This window comes from Rattus norvegicus, chromosome 20 (assembly GCF_036323735.1).
Source record: "Rattus norvegicus strain BN/NHsdMcwi chromosome 20, GRCr8, whole genome shotgun sequence".
Taxonomy (NCBI): Eukaryota; Metazoa; Chordata; class Mammalia; order Rodentia; family Muridae; genus Rattus; species Rattus norvegicus.
Genome location: NC_086038.1, coordinates 24703726 through 24725000, shown reverse-complemented (window position 1 = coordinate 24725000; position 21275 = coordinate 24703726). Strand labels below are relative to the sequence as shown.

General features: G+C 40.5%; 1 protein-coding gene across 11 annotated transcripts in view; it reads left to right on the top strand.

Annotated features, from left to right (window-relative positions):
* Ctnna3 (catenin alpha 3) overlaps positions 1 to 21275 on the top strand; it is a 1585684-nt gene that overhangs the window by 473699 nt on the left and 1090710 nt on the right. For 2 of the 11 annotated variants that reach the window (XM_063279291.1, XM_063279293.1), the window contains exon 8: positions 13735 to 20317. The exons of the other annotated variants lie outside the window; for them this stretch is intronic. In XM_063279291.1, the coding sequence (XP_063135361.1) occupies positions 13735 to 13764 (30 nt within the window). In that variant the 3' untranslated portion in view covers positions 13765 to 20317. Of the gene's footprint in view, positions 1 to 13734; positions 20318 to 21275 lie in introns of those variants that run through there. 11 annotated transcript variants of the gene reach the window in all.

Here is a 21275-nt window from a genome sequence, read left to right as displayed (position 1 = left end):
GTCAACAACAGCAACCTTTGAATCATTAAAGGATGGGCTATGTCCTCTAAGTTTCCTCATAGTGAAGCCTTTCTACTGGCCACCTTAAAAGTGGGTTTAGTCATACAGAGCCCCATCAACTAAGATGAAGCGAGTGGACATCCTCCAAAGGTTCTTCAGTGTAAGGCTCTTGTTCTGAGAGAGGACATCAATGCATCTGTGAAGGCTTGCTGAAAGGCCTAATGATCCAGGCTACCTGATTGCTTTCCGTACAGACTCAGGTCTCTGTAAAGCTGGCACTTTGCTTCCCTAGGGAGGACCGGATATGTTTCACATGATAATAAAGGGCTGAGTTGTAATCCCTTTACCAAGACACAGACATATGTTGTTGGGTAAGCTCATGTTATTGCTATTTACTCTTTACCACTTCTAACCAGAAGCATGGCCTTTCTGCCCCATAGATATCCATGGGTTTCCTGTACTTTTGAAGATTACCAGAGAATAAAGTGTGGGTGGAAGTCACGGCTGCTCCATTGCTAAGGGGATAGGGAAGATTACATGGCAGACCAAAGTCATAACCGGTTTAGAAAATGAAGGATTTAAAAAAATGCTTTAGCAATTACAAAGCTTGTATTTAAAAGGTAGTATTTAAATGCCAGAAAGTCAAAGAAATCCAGGCACTGTAAGAAGTTCTGATTAGCGGAGAGGCTAGCATCTAAAACCTTGGAGACCAGAGATTCTATGCTCATGCGGTTTCCTTGTTGAAATATAAACATCTGAGGCTTGAATGACCTTCTACATCTCAGCCTCTAGGATTTCAGGCCTATATCTGGAATTATAGGCAGCATCACCCTGGTTGTGATGGCTGTGAACCAGCAGAAACAGCACTCTGATACCGTCCGCCAAGAGTTGAAAGCTTGCCATCTCACGCTAAGAAGGATGCTGAAGGTGCTCTCAGACCCTCATCAGACCGTCTCAATAGCTGTGTGTAGGTTTATGTATGATGCATGTTTATGTGCATTTAAAGCAAATGCTTTGCTCATGTATATGAGTTCAAATCCCAGACCACAATGAAGTGAAGAATCAAGAAATTATCTAACTTCATAGATCATAAAAATTTTGGTATACAAATTGCTAATACACAAGGAGTCTATGTGTCTGCTCATTGTAAGATCCTAATTTTGAAGGTTCTCATCTCTATGATACTAAGAGTTCAATTCTCCTTTTTGTGTCTATTTCAAATTTCTTCCGTCAGTCTTTGGTAATTTGATGTTTAATTGTAGGTTGTATTTTCTTTAACCCACAGCTTTTGGCTTTCTTTCTTTTTCTCTTCCTTTCTTTTTTCTCCTTTTTAACATGTTGTTCTGATTAGTTTTTGTCAACACGTAAACCGAGGGATTGGCCCTGTTCAGCTGACCTGTGGCTATGCTTAGGGTACATTGCTTTGATGAATGATTGAGGGGACAGGTGGTCCCTGGGTGTATAAGAAAGCAGCTGAACACGTCATGGGGAACAAATCAGTCAACAACACTTCTCCATGGCTTTTGGTTCAGTTCCTGCCTCTAGGTTCCCATTTTGAGTTCCTGCCCTGACTTCCCTACATGATGGACTGCATATGTAAGACAAAGAAACCCGTTCTTTTCTGAAGTGGGTTTTACCAGAGCAACACAGATGAAAACCAGGATACATGGTTAATAAATGATACTATTTGGGGTTTCTGATTGTTTCTAGGTGGCCAAAGACAACCAGCTAACTTATTAAACCATTTCTAGAGTTGAGATACTTATAAACTTTAATCAGGGTAAATTAAAATTAGCAAACAAAGTGTCAATGATTGAAACCAAATGGTTAATGTTCTAAGGCATTTGGAATGGCTAACACGTCTCATTTTAGTTTTCTTATTTAATGACAACGGTTCCATTGGAAAAGCTTACTTTAAAAAATTATAAACTACTGATGTGGCATAGTATAGAAGAAAGTGCTGTGTGGAGATTAATACAAAATATTACCATCGCTTCCCTCAACAGAGCCTGTTGGGAGTCCAAAGACAGAATGCCTTTTATCATAGGGTTTTAAGTGAGCATGCAGTTTAATTCTCACAATGTTTTCCCCTTCTCCTATTTACAGTCTTTTGATTTTTTGTTAATTAATTAATTAATTAATTAACATCCAGATTGCAGCTTCCATTCCCTTCTCTTCTCCCACTCCCTCCCTCTTCCCCCCAATTCCCATCCCCTAACAGAGTCAGAGGCAGCCCCAGCTCCTACTGTTAGAGCTCCCACATGAAGCCTCACATCTTTACAATCTTCTATAATTGATATGATCAGAATAATAGGTGCCTTTTTAAGTGAATGGACATTTTAAGTTTATGCATTTTCCATGATAATCCAATATTAATGTGTATTAGTGTTCCAACTCTCTGCGTTTAGAAAAGGAAGGAAAAAAATAGAAAAAGAAGGATCAAAATATACTGCATCAAAAAATTTAAATGAGAAAGTAGATCTTCAAAAGAAAAAGGGCTGTAGTAGAGATGCTGGAGGGGTGGCCCAGCAGTTGAGTGCTTGCTGCTTGTGCAAAGGTCCAGAGTTTGATTTGTAGCACCCATAAAAGGTGGCTCATAACCACCTATACCTTTAGCTCTGTGTCTCTGATATTCCTTTCTGGCCTCAGTGGGCATCAGCTCATGTGTGCATATAAACACACACACACACACACACACACACACACACACACACACACACACACACACAGACACCTTAAAAAGTTTTAAGCACCTTAAATGCTTGATCTGTTCAAGAATTCCAATTCCCCCAAACAGCTATGAAACATTGCTTTCTGCTCAGGGCAATGCCTTTATTTCTATGGTGGACATCTTATGGCTTAAGCATTACACACAGAATATCGATTATTTTTTACTAACTTAACAGCCAACCCTCTGCCAAGTTAGTACTAAAGAAAAATTTAAAGATGTTAAGCCTTTGGTTGTTGGAAAATGCTAAGGGGGCTAAGGCGCTAAGGAGGGAAATGTTTTTGTGGGGCTAACGTGTAGTTTTGAGAGTACAGCATGCAAGGCCTGGTGGTAGATACATTTGAAATGGTTATTAATTTTATTAACCTGGAGAGATCTTTCTGGTGAGTCTAAGGAATGGGAAAGAGTCAAAGCACTTTGAATTATTGTTCTGCGGTTGGGAGACACAGCAGTGAAATGAATTGCCTTGGAAAGTAAGAACACAACAGCTTTCTGTAGAGGACCGACTTGGGCAAAAGAATATATTTCCCCGTGAATCACCCTTTTTTTTCTTCATCTGACGTAAATGTTAAGCATATATCAGTGTGTTTTCTACATCTTGAGAGTACTCTACAGATTTTTAAAACCGATTCCTTCTCTGCCAGTTATTTAAGGATGATCCATGTGGTGAGGCATCTATGCAAAACCTGCTATAAGTATCACAGACGAAAATAGACCTCACCACAATGATTGCATAGTGGGTTAGGAGAAGCTCTCTAGTTGGTTTCCCTTGGAACGTTCTGGGGTTGGCCCCACGTTCCTTATATTCCTGCATACAGGATTAGGATGGGACCAGAACTGAAAGACCAGCGAGGTTGTGTTTCGATAGTGAGAGTGAGAAGTGATGTCGACTTAGACTCATTTTAGGGAAGTGATTGAAAAGCTTAAGAGGTTTTATTATCATGTGCTCTGAGTGTGAGTGTGTGTGTGTGTGTGTGTGTGTGTGTGTGTGTAATTTTATGCTAACTTCCTAAATGTAAAATATAAATATAAAAGTATAAATATAAAAGCGGTTACACAGGCTGGGAAGTTGAAGACCCAGGAAGGTGGATGGCTTGGTCCCAGCATGCGTCTGAGGGACTGAGAAACAGGACAACCAAGGGAGTGGTTTCATTTCCAACAATCAGCCCATACAAGCCCAGAGAGCTGGTGTTTTAGTTTGATTCTGAGGCAGGAAACAAAACAAAACATCAATACCAAAAACAAATTCAGCTCATCAGGCAGGAAATATCTCCTCAAAGCCATTAGGCAGAAATGTCCCTTCTCATTTATTGAAAACTTAGCCTCATTGTTCTACCAAGGCTTTCAGCTGAGTGAACCCCTACTCACATTAGGAACGGTGTTCTGCATAAGTCAACACAGCAATTCAAATGGTTATGTCTTCCAACAGCATGGAGAAACCAAGAATAATGTTTGGTGAAATATCCTGGTATACTGTAACTAGTCAAGTGGGCAGAATGAAATTAAATTAAATAATTTCAAATTCTTTACTGCATTGGGATAGCTGTAAGTCAGAGGGTATATCATATATATATATGTGTATATATATATATATATATATATATATATATATATATATATATATATATATATATATATATATGAGATAAATGGAGCCGAGGGTGAAGTTAGGTTCTTAGAAGAGAAGCTGTGTCTGGTCAGAACTATCAGTACTCTCCATGGTGATGTGTATATGTATATTCTAACTCTTGTCACTCAGAGGCTGGGGCACAATATATAGTCTGGTTATTAGGGCTGCAGAGGATCAGACTGCATCCTTCACCGGATGACTAATCTTTCCCCAGAAGAAATAGACGTTCTGCTCTGGTACTAGAACTGGAAATGAAGATGTAGGTCTTCATTAGGACACGGATCTTAATTCACAGGAGGAAAATGCTAATTTTTTTTGTAAATGAATAATTGGTGGGCACAAGGTTGGTCTCTCCTGAGCTGTGTGCAAGCTTCAGAACCCCTTGTGTTATTTATGTTCTGAAGCATTTTTTTATTAGCAATGAACATGCAGCATATACCTACACATCACTCAGGGAGAATACCTAGCATGTATTTATAATGAAGTAAAAAAACATAGACACAAATATCTAAAGCACTCCACAAGAGACGGAGGAAAAAGCAGTGATACATTGACTCATGAGAAAGTAAAGAAATAAAAGGGAATTGTTCTCTGTGTGTGCTTATTGGCTTGAATTGTATGGCACAAAAGACTTGCTATAATAGTATCAAGTGGACTGGAAAAGGCCAGGGGAGAATTTTACTAGCGATCTTAGCTCTGAGTAGAAACAAAAACAGAGATCAAACCCAGGAACCCTCAGAACGATGGCTGATGGCTCCTCTCTTCCCTTGGCTTTCCTGATCTGGTTCTGCAGAATTCCGTCTTAGGTTGAACCATTCAGCAAGTGCCAGGATGTCTCTTTGTAAACCCACTTTATCTGCAGCGGTGGATTCATCTCAGTGTACGTGGCAGGAAGCCTGGCCCACGATCTGTTAGTCACCTCACTCTCAGGGTAGAATGTGGTTAGCATAAATTCATGTCATTGCTAAGCTATGTTGGAAAAAGTACTGGCATGAGTTTCCTTGACACGAAACTTGAATAATAATCATAACTTGTATTTATAACAAATGGCTTTGGTCTATGTGTCCACTCTTCATTCTAGAGCCATGACTGCAATTCTTCAGCAGTTTAATCTGTCAAGAAAACACTCCTTAAAAGTGCACAATAAGATTAGTAAGTGTTTGGTCTTTTTGTAATTATCTTCCCCCCTGAGAGTTTTGTTTTTATTGATTGTCAAAGGCATTGCCTGATGTAATGAGTCTATAAGAAAAGATGAATTGCACTTGTAATTAGCTCTCAACATAAAGGACAAGCCAAGGAGAGGTAAAATTACTCATGGATGCTCTAGAGAGGGTAAACTGCCCTGGCGGGGGACCTGAGCTCAGTTTCCAGCACCTGCCTTGGGCAGTTCACAACCACCAGTAACTCCTTCTCTGGGGGATCTGATGACCCCTTGAGGTCTGTGTAGGTACCTGCACTCCCGTGTACATATCCACAAAGAGATACCTAATTAAAAAGAAAATAACTCTTTACAAACTTACCCTTCAAATGTGACATTGAGGGATACTGAGAATGTAGCTGAGGTGATAAGGTGCTTGCCTCACATGCATACTACTCTAGGCCCAAACCTCAGCACAACAGGTACAGGGCGGGGTGATAATGCATATAAGCTAGTGCTTGGGAAGTAGAGGCAGGAGGACCAGGAATTCAAGGACATCCTTAGCTACATAGAAAGTGTGAGGGCAGCCTGGACTACACGAGACCTTTCAAAAAACAACAGCAGCAAAATGTGTGTGTTGGCAGCCAGTTTTCTCTAGTCATGCAGCAGGACCATGTGTAGCTGAGTGTCTTAGTTACTGCTAGCAAGGGTGGTTGCTCATAGGCTGAGGCATAGTCAGGAGCTCTGATGTCACACTCGATCCAGGCAACCAGATTGTGGGGCAGAATTGTTGGCATCTTTGCCTTTTTTTCTTTTTCTTCCCAACTTGTAGAATTTGAGTTATCTTATATGTGTTCATTATCCAACTTAACTCTGGACACTTCTCTCCTGCTCCATTTGACTTATAGCTCTTTAATTTTTTTGTTTATTTGTTCTTAAAGTGGTGTGTACGAACATGCATGCATATATATGTATATGTATGTGTATGCATGATGTGTGTGTGTGTGTGTGTGTGTGTGTGTGTGTGTGTACATGCGTGAATGGCCATGTGCATGTGAAGACTGTAGGACAACCTTGGTTGTTGTTCCTCAAGTGTCATCCACTTATGTCTAGGTCACTGGCCTGGAAATTGCCACATCAGCTAGGCCAGATTGCTGGGACACTCTAGTGATCTACCTGTCTCTGCCTACCCAGTAACGAGATTATACATACACCCCAACAGCATAGGTATTTTATTTTATTTTATTTTATTTTTTTGTGCTCAATCTTGGGTCCTTATTCTTGCATGACAAACATTTTATTAACTTATCTATCTCCCTTGCTCCTATAAGATGTTCATAAGTGAGTTCCTGACATGTCCTGGTGAAAGGTTATACAGAGCCAACCCACAAGCACGTAGCACTTGTGGATGTATCATTGTGGGATGACATTGATTTAGACCCTGCTATGTTTCCAGGCTTTCCTAGGCAGTGAAGATACATGCAAAGAGCATTAATTCCTCAGGAGTTATTGCAAGAATCCCAAGAACCCTGCGAGGGATTGGGGAGCATTTCCAGGTTTTATACTCACTGGATTATAAGAAGCATGTTTTAGACTAATGAGAGTCCCATTGAAGTCACCATAATCTTAACTTTTACTCATTGAAAAAGGGCCAACTGACCTCCTGGACTTGTTTAATGCCACAGGATTTCCAGCTGTTACTAAAGTTTCCCTATGTATTACATACACCCAGGGGAAAACTGTGTTAGCTATCCTTAAAATGAAATCTGTAGTACTCATTTCGAGAAGCAGGTGGAGGTGACGGCCAACCTTCTCTTCTCCAGCTGGTAACTTGGCTTGCTTCCTAAGAGGCACACGGGTTCCTAAGAGCTGGTAACAGACCCACCTGGCTTAACTGGATACATGGCTTCCCAAGCCTGCTGTCTGAGAGGCATTCAGGCTCTGTAGATAAGCAATAGTTTCTGCTCCTCTAGCACCAGTGCCCAATATACTGGTGATAATCCTTGATTTGTACATTACTATGTGTCAGAGAAATGGCATTTTCAGAGTCTGCTGGAAAGTCTGGATTTAGAGAACCAGGTAAAGCTAACAGTTGGTATTCAGTGTGATTCAACATTAATCTTTTGCAAGTTCTAACTGTGGTGTGAGCAAAGGGAGGAGTTGGGACTAATAAATTTACAGTAGCTTAATAAATTGGTGAAAACAATGTGATAAGCTGTTATCCTGGTTGTCTTTTAGCGTAAACTCAGAACACTACATAGATGATCTACTTGGAGACTATAACTTTTTTTTTGACAAAGCAATCATTTGACTATGATCCAGCACTTATGTTCTATTATAGGCTGTCTTAAGTGGGCAAACTATAACCTAGAAATTGATCATCTGGTTATTTTAGCTAGTTATGCATATGTTTGATAATTAGAATAATGTTTACCTAGAATATTCCACATTCATTTTACAACACACACACACACACACACACACACACACACACACACACACAGAGAGAGAGAGAGAGAGAGAGAGAGAGAGAGAGAGAGAGAGAGAGAGAATCAGCTAAGTTCATTTAAGGGCCAAAAGGCCACATTAACAACAAGTAAAGCTTCTCTGTTGAGATACAGTGGCTGTTGTGTGCTGTTATTCCAAAGGAGAGAGAAAAATAGGGATGGATGAATGAAGGAAAAATAACAGTTAAAAGCTTGAGTAGTACTTAATTTTTCCAACTTGAAACATTGTGTCAATTTTGAAATTATGACTAGTAAGTACGGTTTCCTATTTAAAACACACTACCAGAGATTGGAATGTTATATAATTTCTGTTTGTTAGTCTACTGAGTGATTGTCTACCTATGGCGTATATCAGTGTCCCTTTATGTAAAGACAGATCTCGAGAGCCCATCCTTGCAGTCTCCGATGTGATGGACCTTAGTCTGGGGCTCTGGAAATCCTATTTTGTCATTAATTTATTCATGTATTCATCTTATATCCCCTGCCATAGCCCCCTCTCTCCTTTCCTCCCAGTCCTACCCTTACAACCCCCCTCCCCCTTACGTCCCTCCCCTCATCCTCAGAGGAGGGGAAGCCCCCCTCCCATGGGTACCCCCACCCTGACACATTAATTTGCAGCAGAACTAAGCACATTCCCTCCCCTGAGACCAGACAAGGGGAAAGACCAGACAAGGCCCAGCTAGGGGAAAGAGATCAGGTGGTGCTGGCATGACACTGACACTTTGAAAACTCACACTTGAGGCCACACACACAGTTTTAAAGGAGGAGGCACACATCCGCCATTATAGTTACAAGCATTAACACGTGTTAGGACAGCAAGCTGATGTTAAATTCCAGATCCTCTCTTCTCCCAGAACTCTTTGCGGCTGGTAAGGGAACACATTTACAACACACATTTCGCTATTTCCCCACTCCCTTGCCTTCAAACATCTTTTAGAAGTCTGTGTGACATTTTTCTTCTTTGGAGGTTGACTCTTCCAGGAGGACACTTTTTTGTCTTCTGTACTTTGGCACTTTGCAGTTTTGCAGACTTGTGACTCTGAGTCAGACTTTAATCTAGTCGTCAATTTTCCGCTGTGAGTTCAGTCATGGTGTTGGTTGGAAGAAAAGGCACCCAGGTGTCTGACAGCATTTGATTGTCAATCCTTTTTTTCAGATAGGTTATTTTTATGATGCTAAAAAATATAAAATTAAATAATGGCATTAATAAACCAGAGACGGTATTGTGATCGTGTGGTCAGTTGACCAGGTGTCCACAGTGTGTAAAGACTACTGATTTAGCCTGGATTAAGGGGAGGAGTCACTTGAATAGTTTTTCTTTTCCTAAGACTATAAAAATTTGTTAAAGTCTAAACTCAGAGGCCTGCAGCTCTCCTTATTAAGGGTCTTGTGTAAGGAGGGAGCTCTCTTGTCTACTTATAATTCAAGCCTCTTTGCTTAGTTCATCAGAATGCACGCTGCTCATCCCCCGATTTGCAAGGCGGCTTCTTCATTACCCATGGGCTACACATCCTCTGATACTCTAAGAGCCAAGCCTCCCCAAATTGTATTTAATGGTGGGGATTTTAGATTGAAATTAGACTGGATACGCTCCTGCCAATCACTGCTGACATCGCAGCATCCCTATTTTCTCTTTCTCCCTTAGAATGACAACACACAGCAGCCACTTTATCTCAGCGGAGAGGTTTTACTTGTTACTAACATGGCCTTTAAAAGAAGCTGTGTACTTCTGATACGACAGGTCCGAATGTTGCTGGCTGTATGTCCATTCTGTGACCTCAGCACACTGATACCTCTGTAATTCACATAGCCTTTCTTATTATTGAAAAGTCTTTTCCTTTCAGCCAAGAAAGAATTATAATCTAAAGTACGAAGGACTCTCATCTGCCCTCCATTATGGTCCACAAACACACATCTGAGAAAAACCTATGAAAGGACAGAGTAGGGACAGTCAAAATTCACAATAGTATTCTTCTATTTTGCTGTGCATTAGTCATTACTTATATGCAGGATATATTTATTCTTGCTGAAGACCAAAATATCACAATGCAAATGGATTTTGTAAGATAATAGACATCCCCCCACCGTGCACACCGTATCAGTTTTATGAATTAATTGTGGATGAGGATTTTATTCTCTGGACTATTTTTGGCATGCATTTACCAACCTCACTTTGCTAACCTCTTCTTTTCTAGGTCCTTCCTCCACAAAACGTTTTAAATCTTATGATAATCTTACGTCAGTTCTTGTACAAGACAGAGCAAAAAACAGAGTTAAAGCATTAAAAAGTAAAAAGCTTCTTTTTACAAATAAGATGTACTTGTACAAGGCTGAGGTACTGCCCGCGGCACACTGCTTTCTGTGCTTTGCTTCTCATAGGCTGACTATCCTACAAGTACCCTGAGGTACTGTCTCAGACTCTTGTGTGTTCTCTGGATAGTCCAGCCCACACCACCACATTCTAACCTCCCTTCTTCATCACTAAATGGGAATTTAACATAGATTGATCTAAACACACTCACATTCACACACGTGTGTGCGCACATGCACACACAGAGAGGGGGGGTGAGATTTTAGTCTTGATACTTGAAAATTAGAGATGACCTATACAGTTTGATTTTAGCTTCTTTTAAAAACTTGGACAATACAAACCCATGTTCTGGCTTGACAGAAGTCTCTGTTAGACCATGGAACTTTGAGTTGGGAGAAAACCCTTGCTATTAATATGAGCTCATGTTACTCCTTCCTCCTCTGAGGACCTTAAAGCTGTGGTCAGTTGACATTAGTACTTGCCTTTGGATACATTTCTTCCCAAGCCCAGCATCCACCTGGATCCATGTCCACTAGAGATTGTGACTGTCTTAGCTTGTGCAGGGGCCTGCCCACTGGCAGAGGCAGTGGTTGTTAATGACTGTGGAATGCATTCTCTGCTCTGAATGTTGCATCTTCTATTAGCACAGCCTTTCTTAGAGACAGTGCCTTAGCAGGATGCATGTAACAGTGGTGCATCTGGAGCAGCACAGCCTGCTGAGGCGATGCCTCGTCTCATCCTTGCGCCGGGATCTCCACCACTCCTTACATTCCCACGACCTTGGGTGCCCATCAAGTTGCCCCTATTGACTGTTCACTTTGGTGTCTTATCTGTGGATGTCCAGAGATCCTCTTCTTCCTGCACTCTTTACAAAGCTGAAAACATCAGTACCTACACTAAGAAACAGAGTGGACCCAGCGCTTCGCTTGTTGATGGTAAAAGTTAATCTGCAGTGTGGAAATTGGTTTGAGCAGAGCTCTGGGGCAGAGGAGGAGTTCTTTTTTTTATTTTATTTTATTTTTTTTATTAACTTGAGTATTTCTTATATACATTTCGAGTGTTATTCCCTTTCCCGGTTTCCGGGCAAACATCCCCCTCCCCCCTCCCCTTCCTTATGGGTGTTCCCCTCCCAACCCTCCCCCCATTGCCGCCCTCCCCCCCATAGTCTAGTTCACTGGGGGTTCAGTCTTAGCAGGACCCAGGGCTTCCCCTTCCACTGGTGCTCTTACTAGGATATTCATTGCTACCTATGGGGTCAGAGTCCAGGGTCAGTCCATGTATAGTCTTTAGGTAGTGGCTTAGTCCCTGGAAGCTCTGGTTGCTTGACATTGTTGTACATATGGGGTCTTGAGCCCCTTCAAGCTCTTCCAGTTCTTTCTCTGATTCCTTCAATGGGGGACCTATTCTCAGTTCAGTGGTTTGCTGCTGGCATTCGCCAGAGGAGGAGTTCTGATGGATGGATTTCAAACAGTTTCAGAAATTAAAGAGAGAGGAGGATGTAAGGTGTCATTTGATAGATGCTCGACAGGACTTTTCCAACCCTTTCTAGTGATTATCACTGATAGGTCAGAATTGAAACAATAGCAACTTGAAGAGATTCTGACATACCCCAAATCCCAGTTCCTGTTTGGATCCTAGGTTCAGGGATAAGTATGTCTTACTTCGTCTCCAACTACAAAGTCACAAAGCCCCCCCCCCCAATAGAACCAAGTAACAGCTGTGTTCAGGAAAGAATTGCTATGTGCATCTAAAACAAAGATAACTTTTTCTTACACAGTGAAGAAACCACATCAGCCTGCATATTCCTATCACATTCATCAAGAAAATGGACAATAAAGATCTGGCGAGCATGAAGAATCTTCCTGGTTGGTCTTCTCTTCTGTCACTCTTGTTCCCACACAGGGGGATTCCTTGCAATCTTAGGTCTCATATTTTTGTGAAGACTGTGGTTTTCTTTGTTACTCCATTCGTAGAATCAGAAATTTCTTTGGGGTGGGGGCTGTGGAACACATTTTACACAGCACTTGTTGCTTTTGCAGAAGATCTGGGAGTTCAGTTCTCAGTATTGCTGTCAGAGGTCTCACAGCCATCCGTAACTCCAGCTCCAGGACATCCAAGCCATCTTTCAGTCTTTGCAGGCAACTGTACTCTCATAGACTTACCCCAGTGCAGATACCAACATATACACATAGTTAAAAATAAATCTTTAAAAGGAAAAAATTAGCATATGCTTATTGACCACATAACTTCTTCCAAAGTTCAGACTCCTTTAGGGTCTGGAAACTATGGTACAGAAAAGCATTCACAGTGTGTCAGCTTAAGGCGCAGCTTGGCCTTGCAGATCCTCTGTGTATGTGTTAGAACCAACATATATTCCTCACCTCACCTAAGTGGGATTATTGCTCTAACACTGTAGAGGGTTGTTAGGACGGCTGCTTTCCAGTGTTGTGACGTGGGGGTGATAAAATGATGTGATCAACCTAAATTGACTCGTTTGCAAGCTTCAGGACGGAAACATAATTCACAATAGATTATGCAAGTTTAAAAATTTCCTAGTCACTGCCTGATGTGTACATGCTAGAATGGAGTGAAAACCCACCCCATCTCTTTGATCACCGTGGGCTTAATTCTGAGAAAATTCTAAATCACAACCCAATTCTGGTTCCTGTGCTTTTTTTTTTTTTTATAGTTTTTAGGTCTGATTTAGATTTACTTAGGGACTAATCTCTTCTAAGACACAAAAATGTAGAGATGCTTTTATTTTTATAAAAAAAATGCAAGCACGTTTCTCTTATAAAATGTGATTTCTACTGGGAGATACATTACTTCCTACTTCTCTGAGAAACCTAAGGGGAGCGGGGAGTAGCTTTCAAGGAACAGTCTTATATCTTATATGTTCTTTAAAAATAAATATGATGTATTACATACCATTAAGAGTGAATTGAACCCCCCCCAGAGATGGGATTAAATTTGCTGATGCCTCAAAATACCTGCAGGATTGATAGGCTACTGGCATGTGACACTTGGCCGTCTGCTGTAATTCTCACTCACCACTTGGTTTTTCTCACTAAAATTATACTCAAATTGTACTGCAGAATAACTGGAAGACCTAGAAGGGGATAAAAGTCAACAGAATTGATTTATAAATTATTCTCAAATTATGAATTTAAATTTTTCAGACAGGCAGTCTCAGATAATCTAATAAACCTCACTAATAAATCTGAGGCTTGAACAAAGGTTTCATATTTATCTTCTTGCTTCCAATTTGCCTTTTGCTGTGAATTTGCCTCTCGTTCTCTCTCTTTCCCCATCTCTCTTTCACACCTACTGTGTGTGTGTTTGTGTGTGTGTGTGTATGTGTTTGTGCACACACCTGTGAGTCAAAGGTTGATGCCAATCTTCTTTCTACTCTGTTTTTAGACACTGCCCACTGAACCTGGAGGTCACTGATTGGTTGGACCAACTGGACATGAGCTCCAAGGATTCTCCTGCCTCTCCTTCTCCAGTGCTGGGATTATAAGCACCTTCTGCTATGCCCAGATTTTCTGTTAGGGTTGGGGATTGAACATAGGCTCTTATTCTTGGGCAGCAAGCACCTTACCAGTTGAGCTACCCCCAACCCCAAGTGTTTGACTTCGCTAATGAACTTTTCTTTGTTTGTTTGCTTTCTTAAGTCTCTGGTGGTAGTGTGTCAAATGATGTAGAAAAAATATGCAGATCAAACAGTGTTTATAACCAAGGGGCTTTTTATAAAGTAAGATTTAGAACATCTTGGAATTCTTAAGAGAGCACAGGAATGCCAGTGGTGACAGGTTGGCATGTAGGTTTTATAGACAAATACTCATCCTTCATGAGAACTAGAACACATGGGAGAAACAAAGTGCCTAAGATTAAACATACACAGTGACAGAGATCTGATGTGACAAAGACACCAAACCTATACAATAGAGAAAGGGTGGCCTCTTCAGTACATGGACTGAAACTTGATTGTGGCCTGTCACTATGTATAAGAACTAGTTAAAAACACATCAAAGATGTTTGGGGGGGAGGGGCTTGAAACAGTAATGCTAATAGAGGACAACACAGGAGAAATACTCAAAGCTACAGGCACAGCCAGGGACTTGGGCACAGCTAGTGACTTGGGCACAGCCAGGGACTTTGTTAAGAGGACTCCCACTACTCTGGAAACAGCAGCCAGCACTGGCAAACGAGGTTGCGTGTTATTAAAAAGCTTCTGCAAAGCTCTTGGTAACAATATGAGGATACACACTACATACTGGGAGAAAATCCTGGCTATCTAAAGGTTAATATCCAAACTCTGTACTGATCCCCAGCATTGAACACTAAAACAAAAACATAATAAGTCAATGGATAAAAGAAAAAAATACCCTGGACACCTTTCAAGCAAAGAAATACCCTTGGCCAGTAAAGATCATATAGAATGTCTACAGCTGTGAGGAAAACATAGATCACGACTACACTGAGATTCCAACTGACTTCTTTAAGAGGTGGTGATCATGAAGAAAACAATAAAACAAAAAAGGCTGGCAAGAGTGTTGGGTTGAAGAGTTTACTCACCAATAGCAGGAAATGCAAATTAGTCTAGCCACTATCAGCACAGCGCCATAGTTAAAAAAAGAAAGCAAAAAAAAAGAAAAGAAAAAAAGAAAAAAGAAATGAAAGAAAGAAAAGAGAAAAAGAAAAAAGAAAAAGAAAAGAAAAGAAAAAAAGAACAAAGAAACAAAGAAACAAATGACCATGTGGTTCAACCATACAGTCCCAAAGGAATCAAAGGCAGCCAGTAGTAAGGACATCTGCTCATCTGTGTTCACTGGGGCTCTGTTCACAGTTGCTGTGCCATGAAATTTGCCCAGGTGCACATCAATGGATGAATAGGAAAGAAAATGTGTCACATACACACAATAGGGTATTATCCACCCATTAAGAGTAAAATAACGAAGAATCAAAATTTGTCATCTGTAGAAAAATGGAAGCAGGCATTATTATGTCAAGTGACATAATTGAGAATTCGGAAAGGCAAATACAGCGTTTGGAGTCTGATGAAGAAGGCCCCCAAGAACAAGGGTGGGTGCAGGAGAGTGGGGGCTTGGGAAAGGGTGGGGGTGTAAGAATAATGGGAGCAAATACTATTAACACTGTGTTCATGCTTGGCAACTCATTAAATCCACCATTCTGGGCAGATAACATCTAGTCACAAGAGAGGGACTCAAAGTCACAAAGAAACCAGTAAATTTAAAAAATAAACAAAGAGCTGATGATGCACACACCTTTCTAACAAAAACTTATAAAACTTAGGTTTGCACAGTTACGTCATCTACTAAATGTTCATTAGCATTGTGTATCATAATTAAAATATAGTATTGATGCCAAATAGCTCTCCGTCATCAATAGAGTCACTGGTTGGAGAAGCTGTGGTGTGTGTAGCCACATCTGGCTTCACTCCAGTTCTGGTTTCATAGTTCCAAAGAGTCTAAAACCCTTTTCCTTTTCTCTGAAACTCGGGAGTCTAGGTAAGCATTTCTCCCATGCTGTGTCTGTGCGTTTTCCTCCTAGTAGAAAAGCACAAGAAAGTGGTGACTTAGGCTTAAAAGTTTCTCAACAGGTGAAGTTTATTGCACAACCCCAAAACTTGGAAGACGAGGCAGAAGGATTCCTGTGAGTTCAAGGCTACCATGAGCTATCGATCAAAACACTGCAACAAAGAAACAAATAAAACACATGTTTTCATTTGATGAGCATAACAGAAACCATTTAATTTCAGCACTTGGAAGGTAGAGGTAGGGAGGGCTAGAAATCCAAGGCCAGACTGAGACACATCATGATTTTGAGGCCAGTCTGGGCTACATAAAACCCTAGTTTTAATAGCAAGTGAAAGTATTATTATATGTTCCTAGAAAATCAGTTTAGCGAAGGCTCCAAGATTTTTCTCTGTTCGCTCTTCTTGTCACCCCCACTGCTTAGATAAAATAGCACTCAGAAAAGAGTTTGAACAAACAACTCATAACCCAAACTATGTTATTCCTTGCCAACGTATTTTCCTCTACTTAATATTTGGTCATACATGCAGAATGATTAAGTATTGCTAGGGTTAAGGGAGGCTATAATAGAATCAATGGTTCGGCTCTTAGAGTCATTCTGTATTGTGAAAAAGAATTAACTGTGATTTTTTTCTGAGTCTCAAGTTCAATTCAGGATTATCACAAAACTTAACGTCAGTAAAGCCATGGAGAAGCGAGCAATGCAGAGGTGAGACGGGCATGTCCTTACCTTCATTCCCATCCTAGATGTAGCTGGGACCTTCAGGGAATAGGTATTGGGAGGAGTAAAGGCTGATGGGAAACTATAAAATCTCTAGGGTTGTACAACTTTCCTCAACAGTCTTATCCATTTGAATACATTTCTTCTAAGAACTTTCAGTCAAAGATATAGGCAACTACTTTCTTGCAGTACTCATTTCGGCCATTTTCTGGGTATCTTCCTTTTTCTCCTGCAAAGAGCTGCTTACCAGACAGATGATGTCTCAGACATGCGCACTCGTGCCTGCCAGGCAATAAGTATTTTTGTAGCTGTTATCATATAAAGAGAACCTGTATAATCCTACCTACTTCACAGGAATTTTCTCTTGTTGAACATTTGCTTGCTGCAGGATATCAAATGATTGCTTTCCCTTGGGTCAAGAAAAGCAGCCCTTCACCTCTTCTGATGGTTATAAATATCTCTGCAGTCATGCCAATGTGTATCCATAATGTTCACTACTCTTCCAAGCCATTAATAAATATATCGAACACCTGTGCTAGCAACGATCCCCCGAGGCTGCCGTCATTAACCTAACTATACAGCTTCACAGTGTTTCATTTAACCTTCGTTTTTATCACAAAACTTTTCTTTGCAAATCAAGACCTTCCAAATTAATGATAAAACTCAGCAATTTATCCATAGCTGTCTTGAACTCCTAACAGAAAATTTCACGTTAAAAGTTTCTGAACGGGATACCACAAGGTATATATATAATAAAAGTTTGGGCAAGAAAAGTTCCACACCTTTCTTGTCTGTTGTTTCTGAGCTTCTTTCCTATTCCCGCTTGCGTTCAGTCTGTGCCTTTGCCAGTGTTTGCAGATGTGAGGGTGCAGGAGCAATTCCGTCAAGTCTTTAGACAGAGTCCTGTCTTTCTGGGAGTTCACTGTTAGCCATTGGCTCCACCAGTTTGGGATCCAGGAAGGGTCAGGGAGGTGGGATTTGGGTTAGCGGCACCGATGTTCAGCTAAGAAGCCATTCCAGGTGAAGAATAAGCTTCCATTCCAGTTTAAATCAAACTTACGGATGGTAGCTTTTCCCTAACGTTGGAGCTCGCAGAATCTGAAGATCACATGGTTAAATCTCATCTATACTTTTAGTTAAAGAATCGTAAGTCCAAGGAGCAAGTTGACCCTGGTGAAGATCGAGCTGTTCCTACCCAGGGACTTATTTTTTACTCTACTGCTCAGGGCACTACAGCTCAGCTTAGGATTTTAATCATCATCTTTTCCATTATTTATAATTAAAGTTCTTATTTTGAATTTAAATGAAGTCTCATTTAGGTGTTTTTAACTCCTTGCCCCCTGTCTGCCCTCTAATTCTTTTCTTTCAGTCCACAGTGGTGTCTTGAACACAGTAAGTTCTCACTGAATATTGGAAGTATAGAGAAGAACACAATAAATTCAAATATGCATACACACACCTATATTGATATATGTGCATATAGATGTGTACACATGTGCATAAACAGTCACATATAATCCGAGTACACACAAACAACTGCAAGTTACAATACTTCTGGTTTATCTTCTGTGGATATTTATCAATCATATAAATAAGATGAATAGAGCATGTTACATATATTTATTTCCAAGTTTCATAATAATTTAGTGAAATGAACACAGTAGTGCATGTCTTTCAATCTAGCACTTGAGGCAGAGGCAGAGAGGAGAAAGAGGCAGGGAGGTAGAGAGAGAGAGAGAGAGGCAGAGAGACAGAGGCAGAGGCAGAGGCAGAGGCAGAGAGGCAGAGACAGGAAGTGATGGGGGAGGCAGGGAAGGCAGGGGAGGCAGGGAAGGAAGGAGGGGCAGGGAGACGTAGGAGGAAGCGGGAGGCAGAGAGACCACACCCCCATGCACAAATCACACATATACACATGCACACGCAAATGCATATAGGCACGTACATGCTCATAGACACTGGCTTCAAATGCTCAGATTTGTCTGAACTGGCCCTTATAAAATTAAGTTGAGTTTATGATATTACTTGTCTCCTTCACATAAACTTCATCCTTTCTTTCCAGAATCTTAATTCCAGCCATTTTCTTTCTAGTTCTTTGAGCTATTTTGGAGAGTGGGGGTAATGACTCTGTAGGAGAGGAGCTCTTTCACAGAACACAGAGGAAAAAGAAATGGAAGGCAAGGGAGGTTGATGTCCATGTGGGTCTCCTGTTTTTTGCTTTCCAAGAAAGGACCTGTCCAAACTGTGTCTCCTTTACCCACCTGAGATATTTATATTAATTTTGAGGATGACATTTCAAAAGCTCTGAATGACTCCCTGCTGAAATTAAAAGGCTGCCACTCAACTTGAACAATCTATGTTCCATCACAGGAAAAAGTCACTCCTTGGAAGAATTTTTAACCAATTCAAGGTGTATTTTTGCATATCACACTCATTGTATTGGGAAAACACATCACTGGCACATGTTCAAATATGCAATACAGGATATTTACGGTAAATTACCCCACACAACAACAAATGTGGTTCCCGAGGCCCCAGATTCATATCCAGGAAAGAGTTGATTCTAGTATGATCTGACTCAGTTCTTCATCGGACTGGGGCAAAGGAAAGAAAAGCAGCTATTTAATTTTCTCCACAAATTCCAATGTAATCATGAATGCAATCCAAAAATGATTTAAATGAGTGGTTATTTTTTGCTTTTCTTGTTATTGTTTTGATTATTGTTTGTTGTTGCTGCTGTTGTTTTGGTCAACTTTACACAAGTAAGGGACCTCTGGGAAAAGGGAACCTCACTTGAGAAAATGCCGCTATCAGATTGTCCAGTAAGCAAGTCCCATGTAGGTCCTGGGTTATATAAAAAAGCTAATTTGTTCAGACAGAAGGAAAAAAAACCATCAGGGATCCCCTTGGTGTCTGCTTCTATTCCTGTTTCAGTCCTGTCTCCAGGTTCCTGCCTAGGCTTTATTAGATGATGCTCGATCTCCTGTAATCCCTCTTCTTTCCCAAGTTGCTTTTATTGAGTGTTCTATCGCACACCAGAGAAGCAAGCTGGAGCAATCAAGGGGTTGTTTATTTATTTCTTATTCATGTTGTATGTGCAATTGGTTTTAGATTCAGAAGCTGACTCACGGTTTAACCCTTATTGCCTCAACGTCTATGGAAGAATATGGTTTAAATCAAATTGTGAAACTGTCTTTAAGGTATTATAGGGATGATCTTGGGTATCATCAAAAAACCTGCTGCTACTTCAATTTGGTGCTGAAAGAGAGTCTGACAGTGCCAAGGCACTAGAAAATGAATGTCTAGATCTGGGTATAGTTAACTACAAGGGAGGTAACTTGACTGTGAATAAAACATGGCAAATTTTAATTAAAAAACAATAACTTAATAACCTCATATTTAACTCATTAAGAAAATACCATTCAAGATATTGATAATTAAAATGTCACCATTGATAGCTATCTCTTCTGAACTTTACTTTGTCAGACCTTTTTAATTCAGCAACTAAGACTATATTCTTAATATCGAAAAAAATGTATTGAACATATGTCTGTCTCTGTTTAATGACCCTTATATTTGGCTCACCTACAGACAGATGAGTGCTCTCTGTCTCTCTGTCTCTCTGTCTCTCTCTCTCTTTCCTCGTGTGTGTGTGTGTGTGTGTGTGTGTGTGTGTGTGAGTGAGTGTGTGTGTGTTTCGTTTTATCACAACCGTTAATAAGTAACTTGCAAACCAAGAATGAATTATTAGGATAATGGGAAGAGCAGGCACGATGCTAGGAAGAAAAGTACTTTCAGGTAAGGTCACCATGCTATAAAGAAGACAGTGACTGCATGCACAGGGCCTGCACTGGTCTAAGCCAGATGAGGTCCCAGCACTGAGAAGGAAGCAGGCACAGCACCCCATTCCCACTCCCCTCCCCTGTCACCCCAAGGCCTAACCCAGAAGCTATCTGCAACTGATAATTACTTGCAGATTTCCTCCAACCACACCTCACTGGATATACAAACCACTCTTGTGTCCAGGCCCCATGCTCAGCAGTCAATGGTCCGTACAAGATGAACTCAATTATATTTTTGGACATTTTTGTTTTAGTTCCAGAATGATTTAGATTTGTTGTTGTTGGTGGTGGTTTTGTTTTGTTTTTCACTTTGTCGGTCTTTTGTGTGTATAGCATAGTTTCTGGTTTTGTGTCCTTTTTGCATGCCTTTGTGTCTATATGTGTTTCTTAAGCCTTTTCTTTGGCTTTCTTCTTCTTCTTCTTCTTCTTCTTCTTCTTCTTCTTCTTCTTCTTCTTCTTCTTCTTCTTCTTCTTCTTCTTCTTCTTCTTCTTCTTCTTTTTCTTCTTCTTCTTCTTTTTCTTCTTCTTCTTCTTCTTCTTCTTCTTCTTCTTCTTCTTCTTCTTCTTCTTCTTCTTCTTCTTCTTCTTCTTCTTCTTCTTCTTCTTCTTCTTCTTCTTCTTCTTCTTCTTCTTCTTCTTCTTCTTCTTCTTCTTCTTCCTCCTCCTCCTCCTCCTCCTCCTCCTCCTCCTCCTCCTCCTCCTCCTCCTCCTCCTCTTCGGTCCTATATCTTTTTTGCAGTTTTTTTTTGTCTTTTTATGCCTGATTGTTTTATAACAAAAGAGAGAAATAAAGAGTGTGGATTATGAATTTTGATGGAAGACAAGGTGGAATGGATGTGAAAT